The 22,903-nt window shown below is 37.3% G+C and overlaps 1 protein-coding gene across 7 annotated transcripts; it reads left to right on the top strand.

The window, feature by feature from the left end:
• Positions 1-3,596: 3,596 nt before the first annotated feature.
• LOC110948983 (muscleblind-like protein 2a) lies at positions 3,597-22,244 on the top strand. 7 transcript variants are annotated; one of them, XM_022190782.2, is made up of 10 exons: positions 3,597-3,875; positions 7,904-8,608; positions 12,086-12,250; positions 12,343-12,570; positions 12,699-12,953; positions 14,578-14,631; positions 14,993-15,149; positions 16,066-16,101; positions 16,846-16,898; positions 19,082-22,244. In XM_022190782.2, exons 2-10 carry the CDS (start codon positions 8,435-8,437, stop codon positions 19,094-19,096), a joined length of 1,137 nt encoding a protein of 378 aa, XP_022046474.1. In that variant the 5' UTR covers positions 3,597-3,875; positions 7,904-8,434; the 3' UTR covers positions 19,097-22,244. The 7 variants fall into 7 exon arrangements, with proteins under 7 accessions (XP_022046474.1, XP_022046471.1, XP_022046472.1 ...); XM_022190779.2 differs by having other exon boundaries at positions 16,804-16,898; XM_022190780.2 differs by lacking the exon at positions 16,846-16,898 and having other exon boundaries at positions 12,364-12,570.
• The last annotated feature ends 659 nt before the right edge of the window (positions 22,245-22,903 follow it).

The raw sequence follows: 22,903 nt of genomic DNA, 5'->3' as shown, positions 1-22,903 counted from the left end.
TTACCATGAGGCAGCAGTGCCAACCGCTGCAGCAGATATAGCAACCTGTGAAGCGACGACATCTGCAGGTACAAAGATGGCTCAAGCAATTCACTGTAGAACAAACTATGAAGTAACACAAGCAATGAACAGCAGTTTTTTATGAGATCACAAAATCAGCATTACATGCAGCAGTATTTCCTGAAAAGTACATTTACTATCCAATGTGCTTCTACGCTCATATTGAGTTAAGATGGTGCACAACACACATATATCTCTGCCGCAGCTAACATGCAGGACTTTCTGCCTCCCTTCAGGTTGTACAGTATCGATGACTAGCTCAGCATTTCAGCCAGTGACTGCAGCAAAGTCATTTCCACCCAGATGGTACCACTGTATTATCATCAGTGGTTAACTGTAGGAAGTGTGTAATGACAAGAAAAAACAGTAGAGTTGCTCCAAGACAGTGCTTCACTTCCTGAGCTTTTACTGTCAGCACAAAATCTGGTGCCTGATACCAAACGGTGGCCTGCAGAAGTAAAACAGAGCTAAGAACTTGATTATAGAAAGGGTTTTCATGCTGTGTGACACTTAAATTATATTCAGATGAACAAGATTTTTTCTGAAAAACAAAAAGGGAAATCTAACAGGTATGAATCATTAATTCCAGCACGCTGTATTCTTTTATACTGATGCTGTAAAACATGCTCAGGCGTAACTCTGATTATGCAACATGCATGGGTTTTGAAAACACACAAAAAGGTATTTAGGCTCACCTGAAATTCACACATTTGTCTGGTCCCCCTAAATCAAACTGAGCTACTCTGGTGGGATTTTTTTTTTCAGTAGATTTTGAACATGACAAATATTGACCTTTCATAATTTTGTTTGCCTTCTTTCTTCACAAACACCCCACTGTTCTGTTTCTAAACCAATCAGATGTCTCATGTTGAGCCACTGGGTTATAGTTTAAACATGACTGACATCTACTGGTCAAACTATGCAGTTGCTCTTAATGTTGTTTACGGTACTGTTAAATTTAAAGACACTAGATTTCCTACATTTTCTGTGAACATTTTAACAGCAATGGATGGAAAAAAAAAGTCGTAATTTGCATATTGCCTATTTAACTCAAACACATTCATATTAAATGTCATTTTGCAATTTTCTACCGCTAGACGGGATCACAACAATTAAATACACTCCATGTAAATTGCATGAGCTAAAGTTTTAGATTTATGCATATAATGCTTTCATAATTAAAACTGTGAAAATATTTATAGACAGTGGAAGATCTTTAAGTGATTTTGTCTTATTTTAAATATGAGTTCTTCATGACTGATATATACTGATATTGATATGCAGTGGTGAAAAATAGTTTTTGGACACCCCATACATTTGTGAAATATTGCATTAAGAATGACTCATGGGGCACTCTTCAAGTGCAATTTCTTTTAGTACAATCACAGCCATAATACTAAACAAATCCTTTAAAAAAGCCATTAAAAACTTAAAATTGATTGGTTTCATAAAAATAGTAAATTTTGAGTATTGGGTCATTTTGGTAGAATTTAGTTTTGTTAGTTTTTCTTGTAAACAATATACAAAAAATAGCATTTGTATTTGTTTGTGTCTGTCTAATGCAGCCACACCTTTTGAAACACACAAAAAGATTTTTCCACAAATATTTCATGATAGTATTTAAGGTTGTGTAAAATTGTAAAGGTGTGTGAAAACTTTTTTCCACCACTGTATACAGGAGTCCTTATAATTTAAAATTTATTTCTTTTTTTAAAAGTACAAGAATCTAATAAATGTTATTAAATAACCAAACAGTAGTTTTATGTATTTATTTATTTATTTATTTATTTTTAAAGTATAATATATCTACTCTAAGGTATCTTGTTTAAAAAGTTATGCAGGTTGATTGAATAACGCACAGGAGTTTAAGATGATGCTTGTTAACTAACAATTCACTGTTAAGGCCAAGTAAATATTCTTGGAAGTGCACTTAGCATCTAAATAAGCAATTATATTCAAAATGTGACACCTACAAAAGCCACGTGGTTTGAAAACAATACCAAGTAACAGGCTAATCACAGTATAAATGACACAAATGTGAACAACAAACACAGTCAGATGCATGAGAACATGGGTTTCTGCATTCTCTTTGTTTTCATATCTGATTCCCTTTGACAGTGACATTTCCCTCAAAGAGAGCAATATGGTGACCTTTCCTTGTGGCACTCAGTGCCACAGCTCCAGTTTGAGATCTGTCAGTGTGACACATCAGATAAAGCTTGTGTGTTGCCTCAAGAAGAATGGAGAAACAGAAAAGAGGGAAGCAATCAATTAATCATGACCGTTTCTCATCAGGACAAGTAAGGGGATGGATAAAATGTTAGGCCACAGCATAGTTTTCTTCTGTAGTTGTAAAAAAATACTTTTACACACAATTTTGATTATAAGCTAATTGCTGTGCAACACAAAGATCATAAGCTTTTTTAAAAAAAATATTAAAGTAACTTACCAAATTACTTTATTCAGAACATGGGCATGCCATTTTAAGGCAAATTCAAAACTCTTATTTGTTTTTTGGTAAAGGTTTTGCATTTCTTTTTTTTTTCCCAAAAGCATCCTCTGCTCACAGAAATAACTGTATACTGTAGCCTATGTGTGCCACTTGAAACACAATCATCGCCGTGTGAGTATGAGACTGTATCCTGATGCATTCAGAGAAATCTTTTATCCTTCTATACCACTTTCAATGTACCATATGCTTTCCATAACTACCACTATACAGGGCCATGCAAGTTTGTTAAGCCATAGCATAAATGACAAATATAAAATGAAGTCTTCCACAAACCACACTACCTACATGTAAGTGATACTGTTAGAAACTTTTTGCTATACTACAGAAGAAATATTTTTGTTAAGCTATACAGAAAATATTGTTCCCCTCTCTGTCTTCCCCCATTTCCTGCCTGTCTGATGTTATCTGGGTTAGCATCCATCTTATTTGACCTTGAGCAGACCTATGAGACTACATGCTAGGCTACTGGCAGTGCATTTGCTGCTCATTGTTATTATGCAGTTTAAGTTTTTTAAAATAGATTTTATTTATGGCCTTAACTCTTCCACAGTCCACCGTTATAATTATTTCTCACACAAATAGATGGACACACATCCCTTCTGGTCAGTCTTATATTTGTGATGAAAATTATTTGGCAGAGTTTTCACCCTACACTATCTTTCTCAAATCCGTACCGACATATTGTGTTAATAAGATGTTTACATTTGTGCGTGAAAGTGTGTTTTCATAAAACTAATCCACAAAACTCACATGGTTTTATTGCTGTTCCCTTGGTAACAAGCAAACCCTTGCCCTTTTAGCCTACTGGCATTCGTGTAGATCGTACCACTTTGCTGCCGTGCGGGGGGTGATAGGAAAGAGAAGTTATAGAATTACCTATTTTTACTAATAAATTTTCAGTTTAGAATTACCTCAATCGATCTAATATTTTCATAAAACATATTTGTCTGTTTTGATGTGGTTCAAATTTTGCATATTCGCTTACTGGTGGTCTTAAGTCTTTTCAGCGGACCTCGGGAAACCCCTTCATCACATTAGACTGACGATCGTACAGTAAGCTGTCAAAAGCTTGTTGCTTAAATCTGTGCGGTGCCACAAAGTAAAGAAGAAATTAGGTCGGACACGGAGAGGAAATAACAAGGTTTAATTCAGTCAGCAGAACCAGAATTATTTGGGTTGTCGAAGAGACATTCCGGGAACACTTGACATCTTGTTTTTCCTTTAGTTCAGTCGCCGTGTCGTGCGTCCTAGCTGGTGCGTGATTGCCGTATCCTCCGGGAAGCTGCTGGTTCGTGATGATGAGGTAAGCGGGTCAGCTAACAGTATGGCTAACGTGAGCTAATAAATGTTAATGTTAATGTACTGTGCGGTTTTAGCCCGTGACACTGCTGTCTTTAGCCTGCTAGCTCAGTATGTGGGTTTAGCTAGCTCGAGTAGCTGAGAATGAGGATGCAAATCAGACACTAAACCGTATTCTTCAAGTGTCAAACTGTGCAAATGGGACCGTGTGATGCTAAATAGTGTCAGGTAGTTGGCTGTTATTGTAGTGGCAACGAATATAAACTGTTTTCTAGCAACTTTAGCAGAATTACAATCGCACAAGGTGCTTTTGTAACGACCTACAGTGGTGCAGTGTGTGTACATCTTCTCATCTATACAGAATAGGGCATACATTGAAGGGGGAAAAAAAACTCATTTACCCTTTGTTCAAAGTCAACCAAATTATCTTCACCGAGGATATTACAAAGTGCTTTAAGATATCTCCACTGAAGTCATCTCTGCAATAAAAGGCCACATTTCAAAATTTAGAAATATGCTGATATTACTTTAAATACAAAGAAACACAGTTAAGATACATTTGAGTTGTAACAGTGCTTGCATTTAAATACATTTATTTCCAGATGTTAAGACATTTGCGTAGATGGATTAGCATGACAAATGTATGAAATGCTCATTTTATTGCTTGCAGTCAAGAAGTTAAATAGTAGTTGTAGTAGCTATTTGTAGTAAAAAAACAACTTAATCAAGGAGCCACTGATGCACAGTAGACATGTAGTGTACACAGAAACAAAGAAAGTGCACTGTCAAATCAAAAATCTGTGTGTTTTTTGTTGCTTTACCTATTTAATGCATATACATAAATGATTTCAACAGCCTGTTTTGCTCTGGTAAAAACCACATAGGCCCTACGCAGTGCATGCTGGTTACAGTTCTGCTCATACAAACCCACAACTGTATATACGTGCCTACCTACTAAATAAAAACTGGATTAATTATACAACTGACAAGTTAACATATTCTAGTCAAATAAGTAAGCTATTCTAACTGTTAAACAAAACTAATAAATAGCTCCAACAGTAGCGTAGGAATTTCTGGTGTACTTTCATGTCAATAGTCAAATTAAAGTCTAAAAATAGCCAAACAAAGTTTAACCACTAGCTTGTTAAGGGGGTGTGATTGCACACAATTGTGCTGTAAACATACTGAGGCTTTTGGACTGACCTTCAAATAGCATAAAAGGTGGCTTATGACACATATTATAACTATAAAACACGATGAGGATATATACTGACGTGCTACATGTTATGTAGGCATATAGGCACATTTAGAGGAAGAGGTTTAGTGAAATCTTACTGGTTGTATCATTTCCTTTCTTTCTCCGTATCTGCTCATCATTACGATACTAAGTTCTACGGGTATGAATGAAGTGTTGAATTTCATCTTCTCTATGTAATCAAATTGTATTCATAGATAAAGGGACACCAGGAAGCTTTCACGCTGTGTATCGGCTTCTAGTTTCCTATTGGCCAATTTCTGGCTGGGAGGGTCTTCCCAGAGGCCAGCACCCAGACAGGAAGGGGGTGGCTGGAAATGTTTTAGTCAGAGCTGAGCAGACAGACTGTTTTTTACTGTTGTGAAGATAGGATCTTTGGTTTATGAATCCACGGGAAAAGAAAGGGGGGTAAGAGCTTCTTTTTGTTGTCATTACCCGAACATGGAAGCTACTCTAAAGTTGTTTCTCTAGCCTACATTCCAGGCCACAGATAGAAGTTCTTTATTGCCGCATGAAGTGAGAGAGATAGGTTTTCTTGCTCCGTTTCCTGACTTGCGCCTAAAGGAATTTGCTGCAGTATGCTGTGGGATAGCATGGGCTGTTACAGGAGAAGGAGAAGAGGAAGAAGAATGGCAGAGTTTGTTTTCAATCTGTGTCTTTTCAGACTCATAAAACATGTTACTTGCTCTCAGCGGGGAAACTTTTCAGCTCTTGTAGAGATTAGTTCAGCTCATGAGTTTACCACCTTTTCTGCCGGCTCAGCAACTTCCTGTGTAGCTGCAGGTCTTGTTTACAGGTCAGGCTATCTCGTTTGTGTTTAACTCCCAACATTATGTGTGTGTGTGTGTGTGTGTGTGTGTGTGTGTGTGTGTGTGTGTGTGTGTGTGTGTGTGTGTGTGTGTGTGTGTGTGTGTGTGTGTGTGTGTGTGTGTGTGTGTGTGTGTGTGTGTGTGTGTGTGTGTGTGTGTGTGTGTGTGGTGTTTTCTTGCTTTTCTTGTATTCTGTAGGTCCTTCAGTGGGCCTGAAGTCAGCATATCTGACTGTAGCTATTGGCACTCTCATGTCATCCTTTTTAGCAGTGTAAATGAAAATAGACTAGTGAATAGAGAAAAATATACATGTAATACAGCAATTGTATGACTAAGATAAGATGTAATTACTGGATACTGATAAATACACTTATTTACAAGTGTGTCATAACCCACATCTTATTGCTCTATGGATCGGTGCTTGGAAATGTTAATATGCTGTTATTGATTTATTGATTACCGTGACACCACCCAGCTACACAATCCAACTAGCACAGCAACTGTGTCTCAGCATACGTCATGTTTATTCGATGTTTTTATTGAAGAAGATCGGCCTGAAGAAATCTTGTGTGCTCATGTGAAATGTGTGGATATGGTATTGCAGTTAAAATACTGAGCAACTGTATCCCTTGCTATTGCAGCTTTAACCTGGAGAAGGATTTATAGGCTGGGTTTTAGCAATGTAGTGGGGGCTTTTACCACAGAATGATGTGGAACGAATATCTGCTTGAAGATAAACTGAGCGTGCCAATGATTATGGCTTCTTTAGAGATTTGTTCGACAGTTTTTCAGAGTGTTTAATCCATGCTTTGTCGATTCTTATACTACGACTATGCTGAGAAGTTTCACTGTGTTATTTAGTGATGTGTAATTTCGTTTTAATTCAGACTTTATCACATTCAGAGAAAAGTAATCTAATAGATAAAAGGTGGAGAGTGTTTCTGTGCCCTTGTACCAAATAAATAGCCTATAAAATTCTGCATTGACATATTAATAAGAGCAGAACTGTGCTGCATTACTACATTACTTAGTGGATATCTATCAATGTGAATTTTCTCATCTGCATCATTTCAATGGCGGCACAAGAAGGTTCTGCTTTTGAACCCACTTTGCTCGTTGTCCATGTGAATATGTGGGTTTTCTCTGGGTGCTCTGGCTTCCTCTCACAGTTCAAAGACACGCATGTTAGGTTAATTGATGACTCCAAATTGGCTGTAGGCGTGAATGTTTGCCTGTCTCTCAGTGTTAGCCCTGTAATTGACTTGCAACCTAAGTGTACACCATCTCTCGCCCAGTGTCAGCCAAGATAGGCTCCAGCAACTCTCTAAAGGATAAGAAAAAAATACATTATTTTTGTTTACGGATCTGCCTATTATTTCCCAGGTTGGTTAAATGCTATACGTCTGTCATTATAGTGTAAACTTGCTTTAGGTAAACAACAAAAGCATGAAAACCAGAAAGGGTTTTGGTTTCGAGGCGTATCAAAGTGAGCAAAGTAACATATAAGAATCAAGAGGCTGAAAGTAGAGATGAAAGGAGTTTTATTTTGACAATGACATTAACTATTAATTTGAGTTCTGCAGTTCTGGTCTAGTTAGTTTGCAGACTAATGAGGCTATAATAATTTACAAGAACAGAGTGGTGTCAAACTATTGTGACTTTATTACATTTTTTTCCCCAAAAGGGCTTAGACTTGTCTCATGAGAATCTGATATGACTGACTATAAGCTGACTAATTACAAAAGATCACATTTGTTATTTTGAGCCTAATCGGCTTTGTGCTGTAAACTACCAGTGAACAGATAAGAAATAATGGTTTCTAGAGAACAGAAGATATCACATGAGTGTTTAAGAATAGTTTAAAGTTGCTCCAGTTATGCCAGCTGAAGACTAATGATACCATAATTATAATGACAGTTAATTAAAGTACAATTTCAGTAACATTGGTGTTATTTTTTTGTCTTTCAGGTCACCAACAGAAAGTGCCTTTGAGAAGATGTCCCCAACCTGAAGTTAATCCATGTACATGGTTGTCCTTTGCTTTTTCTTTTAAAGTCATACTCAAATACCAACCACAGGATACCTCAACTGCAAGTCCTTTGCCATCAGTTTGCACAACTTCAGCATCTAAGAGAATGCTAGATTTGAGCCATACTATTAAGGATAAGAGGACGGAGAATCATGACCTGAGAATGTATAACTAAAGTGACTAGTCTGATCTCTATGGGCACCATCGGCTGTGGAACATACACTGATACGTGTTGCAGAAAAGCAATGTCTGCAATTTTCTTTTGATGGACAATTTCTCAGCGATTGACTAGCCATCCTGTTTTTCTGCTCCAGCTAATGGATGTCATCAGCTGTCGTCAGGTTGTTTCAGAAGAGGACAGGACTGCACTTACAGCTAAATGCTCTGATTAATCTACAGCCTTTGGTGTATAAGTCTTGAGACAATTAAACTGACTTCAAAATTTATCGTATAGTTAAAAACCTTTGGACATGGCGTTAAATCTTTCTTCGGTAAGAGACACAAAGTGGCTAACTTTGGAAGTGTGTCGACAGTTTCAGCGAGGAAACTGTTCACGTAGTGACGAGGAATGCAAATTTGCTCATCCGCCGAAGAGCTGCCAGGTTGAGAATGGGAGAGTTATTGCCTGCTTTGACTCACTGAAGGTAAGACATAATAATGATCCCTTACTAAATGTCAGAAAATGTTGCTGTTGCATAAATGAGTACTTAACTTCCATTGTCATCCCATGAATGGAACATTTAGATTGTGATCGTGCTTCTTTGTATCTTGTGAAGCTGCAACCATTAATTGATCGATATATTAGTCGACTGAATGACAGTTTATTGGCAGCAACTATGTTGGATAATTGATGAGTTTCAATTAGTTTTAAATTAGCTGCTTTTTAGCTTTTGCAGTTTATTATTTAGAATATTTAATAAACATCTTTTGAGTTTTTGACTGCTTTTTAAACAGACTGTTGACTGTTTTTCAAAAGAAGACATTGGAAAGCACCACACTGGATTCTGGGAACATTTTATTATTTGGTTAATCAAGGAAAGAATATAATAAAAACAATTGTACAGCCATATTATGACAACTGCCTTTTTTTTTTCCCCACATTTCTCCACATTATTATTTTTTGCAACCTTTGGGCCCTTTTTCCAAGCTGTTTTGCAGTGGCAACAGTTAGATTTGTGTACTTTACATCAATAATATTATTAATTTTTTTTACACTGCAAGGCTCAACCATTTACACAATTGTGTCAGTGTTAATAATAGAGAGACCGCTATCCTCTCCAGCATTTGTGAAATCTTAGGTTATCCCACACTTTTCCAAAACTAGAACAAAATACCTTAACGTTAAATTTTACTCTGTTCGCTTACCTGATGTAGACGATATAAAAGATCTGGCAGCCAGTTGGATTCCAGCCAGTTTATTCTCCTGCTTGCTCAGTTGCCCTGTATGAGGCCAGAGCTGCCTTAATCCACTCTCACACATTCACTATCGCACAACAATACAGCTTTGCCCCCAGGATTATTCCTGTGTTGAGTCATCATCTTATCTCCTCACTGTAGGTTTATACACAGCTAGTCTGTGCCCTAGTGGTCAAGGGCATTAAAAGCATTAAAACAAAGTAGCTTCATTATTCCTGTACCTAAAAACAGCACTTATTCATCATCCTAAATGTTGTTAAATAGATTGTCATGGGGCTTCCAATGCAGAGTTTGAATTTTGAATATCATAGCCTGTTTTAAATAAACTACTTATTTTAATTTACTACCCTGCACCTTTTGAACTAATCAGACTGCTAAATGTTGTTTGTAACATGCACATAAAGACCTGTTTTTCAATTTTATTACAAGATGATATTGCCAAAAAAAAAAAATCTGTATTCATGGATTCTTCATATTTAATCAGTGCTTTGAAACTTTGCTGACAAAATATTTTGACCAGAAGGTCTACAGCTGCAACTAACTCTATGTATTATTTTCCTTATAGCTGGTAATGGACATTATTATCAAAATCAATTAATTATTCTACTAATGAAATGCCAAAGAAATAAGGAAATGTATCACTGGTTTTGCCATCAAACTGCTTGTTTTACTTGACCAACTGTTGAAATATCTAAAATACTGTCAGATTAGACGAGGAAAAGCAGCAAATCAAAAGCTTAAACTAAGTAGTGTTTAAGATTTTTACTTTAAAAATTACCTAAATTATTAATCACTGGTCATGATGCAGTTGCTGATCATTTTCTGTCAAGAAGATAATCAATAAATTCATTTAAGGTGCTAAGTGAAGGATACAGTTTACTCAGGGCTCGATTAAAATGTTGACTTAGAAAGGATACCGTTAAGGGGAAATAGGATGTCTTTTGGGACTGAGCAAATAACTGTTTTATTGCATTTCGAGGAACTGTATCGATCTACTGCATTCAAGCTATTCTTACAGTGTCTTGTGAAGATGGAAATAAGAGATCAGCTAGCAAATCAGTTGTTGTAGTCATGTGATGATGTCACAGCTCTTCCTAATGAATAGACCTTTGTCTTAAGGAGTTTCTGAATGTTATCTGTTACTGACATCTCCTCTGGTCATGTGTGCATCGAGCTCAGTAGCTAGTTTCTCATCCTCAGCCTTCACCTTATAGGGCTTAGAGTAAACTAGCATCTAGACTATGCAATTCAAGGACATGTTTTCTTCTTATTTACATGTTTTGGCTTGTCCACGGAGGGTTTTGCCATGCGATTTGGTAAATTTAAGCTTATGACTAAGAAGTACAGATCCAAACCGTTGCTGTGAAAGTTCCCATTCTCTAGTTACTCCTAACAGAATTACTTTTATTATACCGAAGAATGTGCACATGCTTCAGTATTCTGACCAGTGTCTCATGACTTCCACGAAAGCACAAAGTGTGTTGTTGATGCAGAAATCAAGATTGGGCTGTTTCCTGTGGCTTGCTATCCCTGAAAAAAATAAATCTTCTATGTGGAAAAATTATCCTCTGTAAATGAGGAGGGTTAGGGTTAATGACAAATTAATAACAGTTAAACCAACACTGATATTCAGGGAAAATAATATAAATCTCTTGGGAGAAATGCAAATGAGTTGAAATAAGCCAACTGGACTGGAGAATCTGAATATGTAGGAGAGAGGAAGCTAACTTCTCATTAGGCTAATAGGAATGCTTGATTGACAGAAATGGCTTTGGTTGGCTCATTTTCAAGTCTAAAAGGAGGTATTAATACTCAAGCTTAACAACCAATCTGTTGGATTCTCACAGTTGGCACGCTCTGGGACATTCTATGTAGCCAGTCAGCTTTTTCTTTAAATCTCTTTTAATACCTGTAATCATGAAGAGAGCGCGAGGAAATGATATCTGACCGACTAGTCTTCATCTCAGTCCTGCTTCCCGCCGCCCAGTCTGTTCTATTCATGTGGGACTACTGTCTAACACAACATTTTCGTTCAAAGATAATGATCAGTGCAGATGTAGAAAATGATAGCGGGTGATATAAGGTAGGATAGATAGTTGTGCATATACTATACAACTTTCATTGGAATTTTTTTACACAATAAAAGCTCTAAATGTATGACATATTTAAGTCAATACATCCACTGCAACAGCTTATTTTTTTTCTTACATATTTCCACAGAATGAGTCTATCTGTCTACACTAAAATCAAGGTCTTTTGTGTGATTCAAGGAAATTTTAACAGCCGTCAATGCTATGTAAAGTGGTTTTATTCTAACCATAACTCACTGTCACATCATGTAGATTAGCACAGCTGACAGTGTAGATGGGTATAAGGAGAGTGAGTGGGAGCGGTTCATGCAGGGAAATGGATATGATGGTGGCGTTGGGCCTGGCAGCTTTTAGAGTAAATTTTAATTGCCAGCGATTCTGTTCTCAGTAAAATTCTTTAGGACAATGTAATAGGATTTGATAAAGAGCAGGAAATGTGCGCTGTTATGCTTTGATGTAATGACTCTGTGACATTTTTATCACTTATCAGTTATATTTCAAAGAGCAGCCGTAAAATTTCACGATAAGGAACAACGAGGTCGTTCAGAGGAATATAAGGATTACCTGCCTGCCATCTGAGGACTCCTATGTCTTTTTTATTTTCTCTGAATTCAGGGCAGATGTTCAAGAGAAAACTGCAAGTATCTCCATCCACCTTCGCACTTAAAAACCCAGTTAGAGATCAACGGACGCAACAATCTCATCCAGCAGAAGACGGCGGCAGCTGTGCTCGCACAACAGATGCAACTCATGATCCCTGGACCCGGCCTGCAGCCTGTGGTAAGGACCTCATTGTGATTCAGCAGGAACTTGTATTTGTGTTATGTAATGGTGCTTGTCTCACGGGTAATTTATATCCTCTCCCCTCATAGCCAACATTTCCTGTTACACAGGGACTTGGCACAAATACTGGTCTGGGTTATGGTTCATACATGACACCCCTGAGTCATGGAATGAGCCTCATTCCTTCAGACATCCTCTCCAGCACCCCGGTTCTTGTTCCTGGGAGCTCCCCAGTCTCAGTCCAGTGTTCCTCCTCTTCCTCTTCCTCCTCTTCTTCTTCTCCCTCTCAGAAGCTGCAGCGTACAGACAAGCTAGAGGTATTTTTGCACCACAATGTGTGATTAAATCTAAAAAAAATACTCTAATACGTTTGTGGATTGACATTATCTGGCCATAAAGCTAAAAGCCGAACCCCTCTCGCTATCTTCATAATTGCTCCTCTCAGGTGTGTCGTGAGTTTCAGCGGGGAAATTGTGCGAGAGGGGAGACAGATTGCCGCTTCGCTCACCCCAGTGACAGCCCGATGATTGACACCACTGATAACACTGTCACTGTTTGCATGGACTACATCAAGAGCCGCTGTTCCAGGGAGAAGTGCAAGTATTTTCACCCACCTGCACACTTGCAGGCCAAAATCAAATCCAGTCAACAACAAGTCAATCAGACGACCGTGGCAGCACAGGCCACAGCTGCAGCCGTGGTAAGACAGAGCTTTATCCTTCTGAAAAGTGTTTGTCTACTCATTTTCCTACCAATAATGTGGTGGTGTCAGTGTATTTTGTGGCATGAAATCGCTGAATGTGGAGCATTACATTTTCGTATAAGTCAGTATATGCCCTTAACATTTTAAGAAAAGACTCTTCTTTGCAGAAAATCAACAATTTTCCACAGCAGAATACTGATTTCTATTCAAGGGGTTTTCATATTGTGACTGTGTGGGCCTCCTCAGACATAATTGAGTCTCCCATGTGTGTCTTTATCGCACATTTATTGAGGTATAGGTGCTGACTTTTAAGACTTTATGTGTTTACACTTTGGCAAATTGGCATTGAAAGGTCTGCCAATCAAACTGAGCGTGACAGCAGGCTCCAGTTTTGCATTTTGAGTTTTTGTAGTAGAACTGTGCTTTCATTTGCATTTCAAGGCTTGTGGAAGGATATGCATTTGTTATATATTGGCTCATGCACCAAATATTTCATATTTAGCACAGATTGTATATTACATCTAAGAAGGAAAAGTTTTATTCTGTGTTACACAGTATAAATGATTTTAAATGGTTAGCTACACAATAACTGACAGCATGCAGTATTTCACAAGAACAGATTAATGTTATATACTATGAACCATGAAATTTATTGGTGAAGTTTTAAATCTAAAATCTGAAAGGTTACACATCCCATTGTGTTTGATTAAATGGAATGCATTTTCAATTTTCTGATTCGGCACAATTTTAAATATACAGTTAAATGAATTATAATAGTTCTGCAGAAGCCATGCTGCTTCACTTCCTCGTGCTTCTTTGCCCTCCACGTCCTCTACAGACCATCTTTGCATGTACATCATCTTTTATTACTCACATGTACATTGTATCATTGTTTTCTTGTACTTAAAGCTCACGAAGACAGTTATATTTTATGTACAGTACAAGCCGAGGGAACATCTGTCATCACACCAAGAGCTTCATTGTGGCTGTAGTAAATGTAGCTCCACATTCCGTGCTTTATGACATCAAATGCATGGTTACTTCAGCTGTTGATTTGTGATATTGCTTTTGGCTAGCTCTCATAAAACCGAGCCATTTTTCATTTAACAATAAAAATGTTCAGTGCTTGCTGTGCATTACATTAATATCCCTCCCTTCAGGCTATAAAATCAATGTATGTATTCAAAATTACATTGTGAGTATAGCTGCACTGGTTACATCGCGATAGTGGTAGTACTGTTCTGATTCTAATGAACCAACTATGATCATGTGCCACGTAGTGTTACTCAGGTAACTGATGTGAAATTTAAGGGCAAACAGGATTGTACATTATCACTGTAAATGTGTGTTGCCAAAACAATTGATTATCTGTACATGTTGACCTACTAATAATGGAATCTTTAGTTAGTGTGTCTTTTAATCAGTTATTTTGGTTACTGTGCATGTATATTGTGTTTTATGTGGTATACTACATTCAGATTATTTTGTTTTGTTTTCCCCTTCTCACCTATCCACAATGCTGTCCCCCATGATGCACCTCTGCTTGCTGTTACCTGTATGTTAATACGCTTGAATCCCATTGGCCCACTGCCATCATGTGCTCGCTGCCTGCTATTAAAAGACTCAGTCGACTGCCAAAGCAATGAAGCGACCCCTCGAGGCAACTGTAGACCTGGTATTTTCACCTTTTGCTTTGCATGTAGCTATTAATTGTACTGTAATAACTTAAAATTGTTGTCATTGTGATTTACAGCTTCTTCAAGTCTCATATAGTCCTCGTGTACACAGTCAGTCACCATCAGTACCTTTTAAGTGCTTAAGTTATCGAATATGTTTTACACTTTGGTTGATACATTATTCCAGTCATCTCTACAGCTGTATGTTGTTTTTATTTTTTTCATCATTTGACAACCTTCAATGTTTAGTTCTATCTTCCATTTTTTGAGTAAATACTAACATGTATTTTAGGAGTGTGCGTAATGTAGATGAATGAATGAGTGAGGGGAAACTTAATTTCTCCTCCTGTCACTTTCTAGGCCTTTCCCCACAGCGTCCTGCAACCCTTACCAAAGAGACCAGCTCTTGAGAAGAGCAGCTGGGCCAACTCTCTCCTCAGCCCCAGTTTATTGCACTACCAACAGGCTCTGGCCAACACACAGCTGCAGCAGCCCACTGCAGCATTTTATCCCACAGGTGAGTCTCTAAGATTGTTATGGATTCAGAGCTAAAGCAGGACCTCTATACAGCTTTCCATTTTCTGCTACATGTCTGCCTCACTGTTTTCTGTTTGAAGATATTGATCACAAATGTCCCACACACCAAATGTTCTTGTTAAGCTGAGGAACTTTGCAGTGGCCTGTGACACTGCTTAGATAGGACTCTATTGTATCAGAGCATCAACTTGTTTGGTTTGACTTAAAGGACAGACAGTTAAACTTTTCATTGCAAGAAAACCAGGGATGAAGCTAGTGACATTAACAGTGGCTGCATTCTATTAAGTTTCCCTAATTGCAAAGCCTTACCATTGACCTTTTTAAAATATATATATATATAGCAGTTGTGATATTAGGCCAAGAACAGATGTTTTGACTACTTTGACCAGTTGTTTTGTTGTAGTCAAGTGCACCAGTAAACCATGACAGTTTACAGCAGTGGTTATGAAATACATGGCTTTTTGGTGATGACTAATCACAGAGCTATTCATTGAGCTGCTGTAGCTGGTGAACAACAAGCTGAGACAGGCTTTTTGTTCGTAAAAGTTTGATCAAAAGGAAAATTACAGCTCTCAATCAGTCAGTTAGCAAATACAATGGCGCAGTAATGGGTCACACCTGCGCTTTGCCTGGTATGAGAAGTGCAAAAGATCTGTTTGCACGCTGAAATGTTTATTACACTTAACATGGAAGAAAAGCACAAACTTATCCTGTCTTTAAAATATAACCCCAGAGTTGTACGTATGTACATGTGAGTCATGCAGATGTATTATGTAGCTCACCATCAGAAAACTACTTTCTTAATGCAGGGGGCCTTTTTGTGTATCTGTGTATGGTGGCTCAGTGCTCACCAAACTGATATGTGTCAGTCACTAAAATACCTTCTCTCTGTCCAGGTTCTGTCTTGTGCATGACTCCTGCTAACAGCATTGGTAGGTTTCTTCCTTATCTTGTCTTACATTAAACAGAAAACAGATTAAAATGACCAAGGCAGAGTTTTCTTGTTATTCCAGCACAGGAGAGCCCCACTTGAAACCCACATTAAAACCACATCCTAGTATGATCAGAGAGGATAATTCTACTCTTATTTGTAAACATGTTTGGCTTTGGGGCACATTTGTGTGCTTCTCTGATGACAAAGCCTTGTATTTAGAATCACTTGCTAGATTAAATGGTCAAAGTTTAGCACAGGAATGTAAACATTTTGGTGGCTTCTGTTTGTAGAATTACTGTGTGCCATTAGGAAGGATTAGGAAATTTGATCAGCATCCCTGAGATTCGCTTCATTGTTTTTTTTTTTATCCTCCTAAATATTTTACATTAACAAAACTCTGTGAATGTCATATAAAACACTTTGATCATGTCTGGTGGCGTGCTGTACATGCCATCTCTTGTGGGATGTCAGATTATGGACAGATTTCCTAATTTTATCTCTTATCAGCCCTCCTTTTATGTTCTCCCCTGCTGTCTCGCTTTGCTGTGTGATCACATGCCATCTGCTGGTCTAACCCAATGATGGCTTGCTGCTAATGTCATTTTGTATTTGCCTGGCAAGAGAGAGAGAAACATTGCTATGGTTACCATAATGCTCCACCTCCCTTTTCATTGCTTTCATGGTTCCCTTCCTGAAAAAGTCCCCATGATGTACAGTGCTACGCCTGCTACTGTCTCTGCAGCAACTACTCCCGCCACAAGTGTCCCCTACGCAGCAACAGCACCAACCAATCAGGTTTGCTCCTTTTTAAAGCTTTCTGTCATAAATCCTTGAGCTTTGAATGAGTGCTTCATCTTTAAATCAGGGGAGCTGCTTTGTCAGCATAGAGGTATCCTGCTTGCATTGCCGTCATTAAGCTTCATCTACCTGTAGACCTTCAGCAGAACTACTAGGCTGCATCTCATCCCTTTCCCTTATGACAGACGACACTCATTTAGAGGTCTTCCATCTTCAAAGAGAGGGGTTTCATTTGTTCTTTATTGCATGTTTTACGCTTCGTTCGATGTCGGTGTCTTCTTCAAACACAATAGTGTCAAAAGGATTCCAGGTTTTATTATTTAGATAATATCGTGTTTGTGTGTGTGCATTATTTATATTTTGGCTAAAACATTTGATAATTTGATCAATTGAAGCTCTATAAAATGTCTGATTCTCACCAATATTACGTCCCTTTTTTAACTCATGTTATTTGATACACATAGAATCATGTGCATGTGTGCAAAAGTGAATAGCGTGCCCAACTGTGGGTCCATTTTTGCAAATTAATGTCATTCAGCTGTGCAGTACTTAATACTTTAAATTGAAGCAGACATTTTAAAGAAACAAAATAGAGCATATTTCAGACAAATTGCATCACACTCTCAGATCTGTGAAAAAAAAATGTTTTAATTAGCTAGCTTTCTGTCAGAGACTTTCTTCCTGGCAAGAGCGGGTACAGTAGCAGTACATTCGATCTGAAGAACATCACTTGACCAACTGGAATGCAGAACACTTCTGTCAATCAGTTGTATTTGTGGGACACAGTGTCCCAGTCTCCACACTCCCTGACTTTGAAGCACGTTCCTGCCGAGAGCGTGAGAGCTCAGGGCTGTCCCGCTGTCAAACCATGAAACGTGTGAGAGCTCTGATGTGGATTTTTCAATGTTATCATGCGCCTTTCTGTGCACGTACTTTCAAACTTTCCTAGCCCATAGTCTTTGAGATATTAGTGGCATATAAACATGGCTGTCTGGCCCGCCACAGGATGTACACAAACCAAACTTAGTGTAGGAAAGAAATGTGCTTGAAGGTTTATCTGTGAGTACCAGCAGTTGACTATTGCTGTTTTAATTATGCGTTGCACATTTGAAGGATTTACAGGTTATTCGTGGCCTTTTCTGACTTTTGGTAACTCACTAAAGTGCATTAACACTGTCTAGTCATGAGTAAAACTGCAAATGACACCAGCTGAAATTCACTTTTCAGTTGCTGTCACTTTTGTGTGTCCCATTTCCTCCTTTGTAAACCACTTTAAGCTGTCATACTCTTGAGCACTACAGCTGTGATGTCAGTTAAGTCTGTGAGGGTTTAGCACTAAGGACTTAGGGTGGAGGTTGGAGTGGGGCCAGTGTCTACAGACGGTCAAGAAGCGGTAAACACATCAAATATAAAAAACAAAACAAGCTAGATAGACAGCAATACAGATTAATACGAAATAAAAATGAGATTTCAAACATCATAAAACATAGCTCCTATAGAGTAATTGCAATTTCTTCTAAGTAAAACACTCATGTCAACATCCTCATGAAGACCCGGTTGTTGCAGTGTTGCTATGGGGTGGATCCAGAAATACTCTCTGAGGAATAATCTGCTCTGTGCCCTGGAACCTAAGAGGGGAAATTGGACATGAGTGGTTTTTGAAGTGACAGGCTACAGGATGTCTATGCATCTTATGAAACTTTTATTATCATGAATAGTTTGCTTTTTGTGGACAGTTTGACCAACATAGATTTTTATCATATCGGCTTTTCAACAGGGGGACTACGTTTTTTGTTGTTGTTGTTTTTTTTAACCGTCTTTCACTGAAAGCTCCCTAATTATAAAGATTTTTTCACAAATTTGAGTGCAGATGCTGTGTTCATTCAGTTTAATTTATCACTCCATCACCTCAGCCTGGTCTGGTGTTGAGTGAGTGAGTTGTTCTTTCCTCTAGACAAAAACTGAATTCAAAAGAAAAGGTAAACAAGACTGAATATTTCAGATGTTCAAGGTTAAAATTAAATGACCATAAAGAATTTAAGGTTCATTTCATTTAATCTTGTCATTTTTCTATTGTAAGTCTTGATGAGCTCTTCACAATCTGCCATGCTACAGAAACACAGGCTTGAAGCGTGTTGTTATGTGAAACTACTCAATGACTGTCTTTTGTATTGAAACAGATCATCCTCAAGTAACCGCCAGAAACAGACGTCAGTGCCATGTTGCTGCTGTTAAAGGTCCCAAACAGCCATTCTGTAAATATCCTGTTAACACCACACACGACATACGACAAGCTGCATGCTGATAACTTCACAGATGGAAAAAAAACCATTGACGTGGCCTATGATAAACTCCATTCAATGGCACAGTTACTAGGATTATACTGTTAGGTGACACAGACAGTTGTTGTATGTGCACACCTTTGCACCTGCATTAACATGGATCCTGCATAATAAGTCTGCTTCCTAAACCAGTTCTGATGAGGTTACAGGTGCATTTAGCCTCTTATTGACCTAAAATGCAAACCGTCATGAATAAAAAGGCTGTTTCTGAACAAATTCCATCAGAAAACACTTGGAAATCAGACTGAAAATACTAACTGATATGTAAAACGACAGATGTTGCTCACTTAACCATTTTCAATGTATTTTAAGTGGAAAGAATGACTGATTTAGTCTGAAATCAGTTTTTTTTTTAGTGTGTACATGTTAATGTCAGGTGTAAAGAGGTCCTATATTGGGATTTGTTACAGTTTTTTTAAACCTTATATTGAACAAAAATATGTTTTCCTTATTGAGTGTGTTAATTAAACTAAAAAAGTTTAGTTTTTTTCACATTAATGATTGTTTTATCTAGTGCCAGATTTAAATATTTCAAACAAATTAGTTAAAAGCACTTATTTAAACTTTAAACTCCATACTTTTGAAATGTAATTTGTGCAGGCTCATGCATGTCCCTTTTCAAGGCTCTGAGAATAGCCCTCTCTGTACTTTACCCCAGAGAACTGGATCAGTGCTCCACCTCCTGGTGTGCCTTTGCATTGCATATACTGGTTGTTTGTTTAGAAAATACTGTGCAATTTATTCAATCCACACTTTTTCTTTCCCCTAAACTACCCCCAAGTAATTATTTTGAAAAAACTGTTTGGATTCTTAGTTATTCTATTTGACTTTTTGATGAATCTAAAAGTAGATTTCACCATGTTTCTAAGAAGAGCCTCCACATCCATGACAGTAAACTCAATAAAAGGGTGTGGAACTACTACTGCTCACGTTCAAACTAAAGTTCTTGTGATCCTATAAGGGTAGTGTGTTGAGTATTGTGTGGACTGTTAGTCATAACGTTACAGTCACTTTGTCAGTACTGTATAATTTGAATGTTACAAGTGCCTAAGGAATTGTGCATGCAGTGACATCTAAGCATATTTAAAAGGCGTTGTGTGGAAATCACTCAATTAAATCTATTATACTTAAGTCACAGACCTTAGAAATAAATGTTTTGCAATGCCATGTCAGTGCATTAGTATTTTGTGTACACATGTTCGGATTTAGTCTTAATTTCACTGATGCTCAAATGTGTATGTATGTACTATGTGTAAGAGGTAATATCCAGTTTTCTTTTTATTTTGTTTCACTTTTAGGATGACAAAGTAATTTGCAACAAGGTCAAATACTTTTTGTAGTAAAGTAGAATCTAAGGAGGTAATGTAGTCATGTATGATTGATGCCACATTATGCAATTAGCCGTCTCTGTTTGAACCTTACAGAGTGGGCATTGTGTCTGGTTAAGTCAATAATTATTTCTGATATGTATTGTTCTTTTGAACATCTTTCATTTAGGTTTTAGTTCCGTATTTTGCAAGCTGTGTACAATTGTAAACCCTTCCTTTAACGTTTTCAATGACTTTTCAAGACATATGGCATTTGTTCACTTTTTCATTTATGTATTTTCCGTATGAAACGTTTCACACGTTATTAATAGAATATATGAGTATAATTGCATATTTTACTAGTTTAACATTAGCTAAGTACGCTTTTAAAATGTATTCTCTTCTGTTTTATGATGAATGTAATTTATTAAACTGACTTTAGCTCTGCTGGAGGTTCCTCAAAGGACCTTAATCTGTTAGCCTGAAAAGCCGTCTTGTGTCCAGGAAATGAATGTCAGAGAAAAGAGAAGCTTCAAGCATTTCATCCTTGTTGTTGTCACCTGTAAGGCACAGCGAATCTTTGTTTGAGCAAGGCCATAGAGTTGCTTTTTATGTGCAAAAGTGCATTGTACAGGCTGCGTTTTATGGAAAAGTAATTTTCATAATGGTGTAACAATAGTTTGTCATTGAATTGTTTGATTTTGTTGCTGAGGCAATCTGAAGTTGCAGTGATAAAAGCTGTATTTTTGTAGGTGATGAACTTGTCTCCTCATAATAACACATTAGATTCGACATTCGGATATTTTTTACATTATTATGTTATGGTGAAACAACACTGTGTGTGACACAGCGCATAAAAATAATAACTGAAATGCTAGTTTTGTGTTTCCCATGCGTGGTAACATCTTGCAGCAAAAATATCCAGTTTGTTGATTCAGAAAAATCGGAAATTGATGGTTCAGCAGCTGTTAAAAAAACTTCATTTGGTTTCATAAGATTGCTTTACTGGTTTAGGTTGTCATTACTAGATGACATTTTCTCCTTATTTATTTTACCTGCAAATAAAAGGCATATTTCTGAATGTTTGTGTTACCTTTCGGCAAAAAGCTTGAATGTCACGGATACACCTGCACACAGAGGTTGTTAGAGATTTTGATCACCCAGTCAAAAAGATATGGACAGGAAGAAGGTTTGGTCTGACTGACTGATGGAAGCATTTCTCTTAAGCACTTTCTCACCGGTCAGACGACTGAGAAGACATGCTTTTTGTGAACTTTGCCTTATCTTTGATCTATTCACAAGTTTGTATTTGTTCAGCAATTATGAATTTCATGCTATCTAATAAATAAAAGTCACTCTCTTAAATTATATTACATTAGTTTTTAGTTCAATATTACGATTTGACGCTGTACAACAAAACCCAAACACTATCCTTGAAGGCTAGATGTCGACAGGATTGGCTAGCTTGCCACTGTAAATGGTTAAATTAGAAAACCTCATGCAAGTTCAATTTGACTTCATTCTGGCCTGAATATAAATGTAACCCAGATTGCTTTTTTGTTTGTTTTCTTAATATAAGTGAAAATTATTTGTGCATAATTAGACATTTCACGTGGATAGTTTTGTTCCTGTAAATTCTAAATTGTGTAAAATCTGATATTGCAAATAAATAATAAATGTCATGTAAATGCCAATGCTGTGTGATACTTTGATTTTGTAATGCATGAATTGTTTGCGAATTTTGTTCATTAGTTTTACAAATAAACAGTTAAATCTTATTATTTCTTATAGGAAAAGCTTGATTAGTTAAATTCTGAAGCTGTTTACAATATTTACAAGCTAAAAATGTTGTCCTTAAGCTTGAAGTAGTGAATGACTTTAGGTGGCTGAATACATCTTGTCTTGTATATAATTTTAAAAAGCGTTAATTGGATGTTTTCATGTTCAAAAATATGTTATGTCTTGAAGTAACCATACAAGTCATGGGAAAATGTCAATTTGTCATGTGTAGTTTTTGCCATGCGTTTTTTGTGTAGCATTTTAATAAGATGGGCTGCTGCACTGGGTAGTTGTTGTTGCTGTAACTAAATAAATACACTGTTTCCAAAAGCCAAATACGTATTTGTAAATGCAATCTGCATTGGTAGATATCAATAAATAATATCATAGCTCTTTTGTTTATATGGTGAAGAAGCTTTTTACACAGCATCCTCAGAATTCAGACAGCAGCAACAACAGGGTTATGTAATTGCGGGGCTTTTTGTATCATAGTTGACATTTTTGCTGTTTTCAGGAAGAAAATCAACATGGCCGCCTATAACCAAACACCACATGGCATTTTTACAGAAAGATT

This window comes from Acanthochromis polyacanthus, chromosome 14 (genome assembly GCF_021347895.1).
Source record: "Acanthochromis polyacanthus isolate Apoly-LR-REF ecotype Palm Island chromosome 14, KAUST_Apoly_ChrSc, whole genome shotgun sequence".
NCBI lineage: Eukaryota > Metazoa > Chordata > Actinopteri > Pomacentridae > Acanthochromis > Acanthochromis polyacanthus.
The sequence above is the reverse complement of the archived record's forward strand: the minus strand, read 5'-3'. Positions and strand labels throughout refer to the sequence as shown.